Source organism: Aythya marila, assembly GCF_965140915.1.
Source record: "Aythya marila genome assembly, chromosome: 26".
NCBI classification, from domain to species: domain Eukaryota; kingdom Metazoa; phylum Chordata; class Aves; order Anseriformes; family Anatidae; genus Aythya; species Aythya marila.
Genome location: NC_139067.1, coordinates 1009495 through 1016263, shown reverse-complemented (window position 1 = coordinate 1016263; position 6769 = coordinate 1009495). Strand labels below are relative to the sequence as shown.

Here is a 6769-nt window from a genome sequence, read left to right as displayed (position 1 = left end):
ATGTGTGAGACTTCACAGGTCTGGATAAGCAACTTATGTTTATACAGTGAGTCTGTGTGAGAGCCAGCTTTATAAACAGAGATTTTCCAGAAGGAACAAGTACCTTGGTAATATCACTACACAGATACAGTTCTAAGTTGGAATCCCCATTCAAATGCTTCCATTGTGGAACGAAGCGTCTCCAGTATCCTGTGCTGTCAGCCTGACCAGTGCCTGTGTGATGCTGCACTGACACTGAGGTCGCTGCAGTCACAAGAGCAGCAGGGTTCTAGAAGGTCAGGACCCAGCAGTCAAGGAATCTGAGGAGGAAAAAGGCAGAGCAAAGTGGTTCACAACATGACAGAGGAATCTGACATCACCTCTACACTGCAATTTCAGTTGGCTTTTATTATACCATCTTTGTTTGTATTTTTGGGAGGCCTGTTTACCATTCTGGCTTTCAGGTTGGCTAGATACATGTATGGATTCATCCTTGAGCAAATCAGGAGGAAAAAGGTAAAGGCAAAATCTTTTTGAAATAGCTCATATTATGTGTGTTGATTTCATAATGCAGAAATTACATTTGATACTGATCTGAGTTCTGATTTAGAAAGATGTTATCTTCTGTCATAATGCACCGAACATGGTATATTCAGAGAAAGTTGGGTTTGGGAAAACCCAAAGGTACAGCTTTTGTCATCAAGATGATGAACAGGATAGTGCTTTTGGATGCTACTGTCTTTCCTCTTTTAAGAGAATGGAACAAGATAGTTTTTACCAGTGTGAATATTAGTAGTTGCACAAACATAAACACAGAAACCTCAGCACCTACATGTGCATGTAGATAAATATGGCCACACAGAGGAGCACTATAATGCTTGCCTTTTCAATAATGATCACAATTATCCACGTTTTCATACAACCTCTGATTCTTAAACACATAAGTTTGTATATGCAAACACACAGTATCTTGTCCATGTACATTTTTAAACACTAAGCCAGAGCTGACAGCAGGAATGAGGAGCATATATACGTGGTCAAGCCATCTCTCAGTACCATACTTCCGCATTCTGTATACTGAAAGTATCGCAAAAATTACTGTGGGAAGCTATTTTTCAGTATTTTGGGATAGATGTTTTCGCACGGTCTGGACAAAGGATGGGATTAAGCATAGTGAAAAAAATCCACCACCAGATCTTTTGTCCCAGTCCTCCGTGTGTGTATTACAGAAGTTTTGAGAAGGTCTAAGTAGCTCCCAAGGATAACACCAGGAGGTTCATATGACACATCCAGGTCACTTATTCAGCGGGTTACAATGTAATTTGCAGGACTGAAGAGCTTTTTCCTTGTGTCACTTCATGTTGCCTCCAACAACTGTCACAGGCCATTTCACTCCATCACTTCCAAGGGAGGCCTTGACATTCTCATAAGCTCACCTGGGTTGTGTGGGAGAAAAATGAAGGAACACCTGTGCTGCTGGCAAGCAGTAGGCATCTCTGCGTGCCAAAATGTTAAATTAACCTCACTCTGTTGTTCTCTTGGCTGCTGGAGCAGAGGTGGGGTTTTGTTCTTAAGTGTTAGCTCTTTACAGGCTCTGGTGCCTAGGAAACTGAGTATAAAAGAGGAGGGGGGGGACACACAACATGGTATCTCCCTTTACAGTGTTGTGTTCTTTTACTGTAGATGTTTACAGATTTTCTGTCATCTAATCCCTGCTAGCTATTTGTTACAGTTATTAATAACTGTATCTGCAGGAAGGACAGAATTGTTTTCATAGCAAAAGCTACTCAGAATTAGCTGAAGCTGTACTAGGGAAGAGTTATAAATGATCAAACTAAGTAAATGAGTTAATTCGCTACTGGTGTAAGATGGGAAGGGGTGGGGGGACAAGTAGAGAGGCATTTTTAGCAACAGTGCACACTTCTGTTCAGGCGCAGATAAGGCATTCTGAAGATTTTAGTAGCTTAGCAGAAGGAAGACATACTCTATGCCTCCCTTGCTTTCAATCACCATTCAGATATGCTGGTGGCTGGATGTGTTTGCTTTAGACATCCTGGGAAACAGTGTCTGGCAAAGCCAAGGATAACAATCTATTTGCTTCTCTGTCAGGACAAAGATATCTGGTGGCTACGTAAAAGGAAACAGAGTTCAGTCTACTTGGTAAGAGTCTTCTTTACCCACGTGGAAATGATGCTATCAGCTCAAACATCTATGGGGTGTGTATTGGTAAGTAGACTGGTTAACACAGGTTTCCTCTTCTGATACACAGGTATTGAGACATATTTGTTCTTCTGAGAACATCAAGTGAAAACACAAGTTTGTCAAGTTTAGCAGTTTACGTGATCTAGTTCACACTTTTTCCTAATACAAATGTATTTGGTCTGGGAAGACGCTTCAGAAAGTCCTCCTAAGTAGATCAAAAGTGATAAAAAAAATTGTCAGAGACTCACTATCTGATGTCTCTCTAGATATGGCTATACGATCTCTATTTTCTGGGTTATCAGAGTGACACTGGGAACACAGAAAAGTTGATAAAAAGATGTAATCTAGATTGCACAGAGCAGAAAATCCATCACAGTTGTGCCTGGGTTCCTTCAGTGCTATGGCAAGTGACCACCAATGAAATGTGTCAGTAGAAGTTGACAGCTTTTTTTTGTCCGAGCATCATTTTGTACATCACAGTTTGGTGGCTGCAAGTGAAAGAGGAGTTTATCACCTGGGCAGACAAACAGCAAAAGTGCTGTTATAGATGGAAGCTGTGTTACTGCCATAGTAAACCTCATAACATCTCCTTAATGCATGTGTTTTCAGGTGATACTGGTGTTTCTTCTGAATATTGGCTCACTCATCATTTATTTTGTCAATCTTGCTGAGTAAGTAGATTACTGATGTTTATTCACACAGATATTAGACAGAGGAGCCAATGGGTGCTGTTATAAGAGAGGCCCCTTTGAGCTCTTTGGGATCTTGGGTACCTTCTCCTCCATTCCTTTAAGATCCTAATACTTTACAGGGACTACAGATAATAGAGGAGCATACCTTGGGCATAACTGCACGATAACAGCTACCTGAGTAGTGCAGGGAACTACGTAATGCAGGCAGAAAGGAAAATTTGTGCTTTGTACCTTTCTATTGCAGCTTTTTTTGGTGTATGTAATTATTTGTGTCTATACCTTCAAGTCCAGATTTTCAGAAGAACTAAGGGATAGGTGTCCAAGTTCTGCAGCTGGAAACAGGTTTTGAAAATGGTCCATTTTGATACAGGCATTTTCAAAGGCACTCAAAGCCTGGCTCTTTCTTCCTATTGCAATGTTTAGAGAGTCCTAGGCTTTTAATAAAGCTCACCACCTACTACCCGAAGCTCTTTTGAAAGTCTGGCCATTTATTTTTGATACCTAAATGGGAATGGAGCTCTTCTGTGAAGTCCAGCCTTCAGTAAACAATTTGATGGGAGTAAAATACGACTGAGTAAGAAAGCATAGTTATAGACTCTACCAATCTTCACCCGAATACATACATTTTGTAGAATGTGCTCAGGGGTAAAAAGATATTAATATGTAAAACCCTTTGATTGATTTAATATGCCAGAGCATTGTTCTCAGTGCTTTGCTTGGACTGGTGCACAACACTGGAAAAATAAAATGGAACCATAAAATGAAATAAATAAAATATAAAAGCTGTGGAGCACTTTGAACTGAATTCAATCAGCAGGGGTAAACCTGAGAAACAGAATTATACATCAAGAGCAATCCAATATTGTGTTCAATCCCAAGGCATTATAAATCTGACAAACAGCTAGGAATAGCTTCAGAAGGGAAAGAGTTTCTTTTTTAAGGAATAAACAGGCAGTTAATCCTATTCACACAGAGTTCTTTCTATGAATAGCATTACACCTGTAGGTGAGAGTAGATGTTCACCTGCGCTGACCTATGGGACTAGTTTACTTAATTGTGTTTCTGTTTTCAAAACATTCCCTGCACGGAGCAGGAAGAGGTGTCAGATGGCTCATAATTGACGTACCTAGCTTGCTGTCGCCTGCTGTAGGCAATATGTCAGCGAGTGAGTGTGAGGTATGCTCTGTATCTCTTATGCTCTGTAATCTCTTGAGCCAGTGTCAAACATCCTTTCCTGGACCAGGTGGTACCCATGGGAAAAGCTTATTCCCTCAGCTTTACGCTGCCAGATTTCACCACCTGCACTCGTGCAGTTTGAGCACCCTGTAGGCCTGTTTCATGCAAGGTCAGCGAGTCTGGCCTAGAAAACTTAAATTGGTGTTACAGCCTAACCTGGCAGGCTCGTCTGGAAACTACTTCGTGCTTAAACTGCTCCCTTGGCAGATAGAAGGCTGGGTTCAGCAGGGGCTGGGTGAGCACTGCAGGAGCTGTCTTTTCTACTGACTAAGCTGAATATAGAAGAGTCTGCTGGTCCACATGAGAAGGGTGAAACAGTTTTCCTGAAGAAATGAGCAGAAGGATTTGCTTAAACACTATAAATATATGAAAATCAAACTTTCCAGTATATTTGCATGATAGATAAATAATGTCATGTTTTAATATGCTCACTAATGCTAACAAAACCCTGCTATTAACATTCATTTATTCTGCCTAACTCACTGAGGAAGTAGAGATTTAAATTACACAAAATTGCGAATACATTTAAATTCTGCTTTATGTATTTCATAATCAAAATATAAACCCAAACCAAATGTCACTGGATAGCAATCTACTGTTGTTTTTTTTTTTTTTTCTTATTTCCACCCTTCTTTCCACTGTCTCTGGTGTCTGTTTTCCCATTAGAGAAGAAGGATACCATATCTCCTTTCCAGACAGCATCATTTATGTAGACACAGGCTTCAATGCTTTCTTCCTCTTTTACTTTGGATTACGGGTAAGTGCACTTTATGGGAAAGGTGAGTTAAAACTGAGCTATATATGGGAGCAGTTTACCTGTGTGAACAACAGGTGATCTGTAACATAATGCTTGATTGTGTTAGCTTAATTCAGAGCCACCCACGTTTGTTGTTTTTTTTTGGTTGTTTGTTTGTTTTTTCCACTTTTACTTGTAATTATTTTCTGCCTTTGGAGTTTGGCTTTTTCCAGCATTTCTGCAGCATTCCCCAGCTCACACATTAGCCTTGTCTTTGTCCATGTCTTTAAGCCACTGAATCAACTAGTCAGGTCTCTCTTTAGCTTCTCGTGTACAAACTGGATAGCTGTGTGCCATCTGTTGTTAAAATGCCATTAGTTCCACTTGTGTGAAATAGATTTTGATTGTAGCTTTTGACATTAGATTTTTTTTGCCAAATCATTAGAAAACAAGATTTCCTCTTTTATAGGTGAGGATGTGGTCTTGCCTGTCCTTAGGTTTATGATTTATTATTGCTGATACAGCAGTACCACAGAGAAGGGCACCCTAGGGGAAAAAAAATAAAAAATGAAAGGGGCAGATAAGAAAGAGAAAAAGAAAGTGTCATTATACCTTTGGGTCCAACCCATTGTTGTGTTCTCAGGGCTCCAGACCAAGCCTTTCTGAAACAAAACAGGAATGTTAAGTGGGTTTTCAAAGAGGGCAGAACTACAGAGGAGGAAATGTACTACGAAAATGGGTTTCTTCCTCAGAGAGCTGCCTTCTTGCTCTGGTGAGGCCAAAGATCATACACACCACTGATGCTCTTTGATGTTATTCTTCTTTAGTTTGTGGCAGCAGATGACAAGCTGAGGTTCTGGCTTGAGCTGAATTCTCTTGTGGATTTCTTCACGATCCCTCCAGTTTTTGTTTCCTATTATATAGACAGAAATTGGCTTGGTAAGTAAGACTTGGAGATCCTGCTTTCCGTCCTTGTTGTTCTACATCTTATGTTAAGAATTCTTCTGAAATTATTTTGATGTGGGGAGACTTTAACTGACCATCTGTTCTTCCATTGTTCCAAACTGTACTTTGGGAGAAAAATTATTCCATATTAGTTTTAAAATGCCTTTAATGTTGAGGGACTTGTGAGTTACCAAACTCTGCCTGTTTTGTTTATCCATTAGTAGGGATAGTTTTAGTTTTTAGGGGAGAGTTTTAGTAACTCAAAAATCATTGTGCTTGACCAACTGGATGATGAACTACCCAGAGGAGAAGTAAATATGGTACCCCGAATTTTGTGAATGTCTTTCTTGCATGCTCTGGGGTCTGTACTCCAGTGGGACCTGTATGTCACTTAAACCTTCAGGCTACAGCTCAAAGGAACTACATTTTATTTTATTATATTTTGTTTAATAAATCAAAGCACCTTTGAGGACTTAAATGGAAATCTAGTGGCATAAAGGCTCTGAATGCAGATCAATGTTATCCTCTCTTGCTAGGTTCGAGGTTGTAAAATAAGTGGAAAACAAAGCATGCGTGCTTAAACATATCTGAATATCTGAAGTTCTAGACAGATCTCATATTTTTTCATTGACATTCTTGCTTTTCTGCAGGTTTGCGTTTTTTGAGAGCACTTAGGTTGTTAGAGCTTCCCCGAATACTACAGTTCCTGAGGGTCACGAAGAACAAGTGAGTTAAACTCTTGTCAGGTACACTTAGAAGCCTAACCTTCTCCCCAATACCTGTATTTTGGTTGACTCAGGTAATAAAGGGAAAGAAATAGCTTTTTTTTCCATATGCAATACTATCAGTGATGTTGCACTGGAAATTGTGCAAAGGAAAAAAAAGGTATAACCATCAGCTCAGTGAAACTGCCTGGGTGAGGAGGGAAATCATAAATCAAGAAGTCTTAAAGGTTTTGAAGACTGATAAATGTAAAAAA

The 6769-nt window shown here is 39.8% G+C and overlaps 1 protein-coding gene across 1 annotated transcript in view; it reads left to right on the top strand.

Moving 5' to 3' along the window:
* Positions 1-336: 336 nt before the first annotated feature.
* The window catches only part of KCNU1 (potassium calcium-activated channel subfamily U member 1), a gene marked incomplete at its 5' end in the record, with an annotated part of 50360 nt that continues 43927 nt past the window's right edge, over positions 337-6769 (top strand). The window contains 6 exons of the mRNA XM_082779576.1: positions 337-501; positions 2089-2205; positions 2791-2852; positions 4776-4866; positions 5673-5784; positions 6441-6516. Coding sequence (XP_082635702.1) covers positions 337-501; positions 2089-2205; positions 2791-2852; positions 4776-4866; positions 5673-5784; positions 6441-6516 — 623 coding nt within the window. The remainder of the gene's footprint in view (positions 502-2088; positions 2206-2790; positions 2853-4775; positions 4867-5672; positions 5785-6440; positions 6517-6769) is intronic.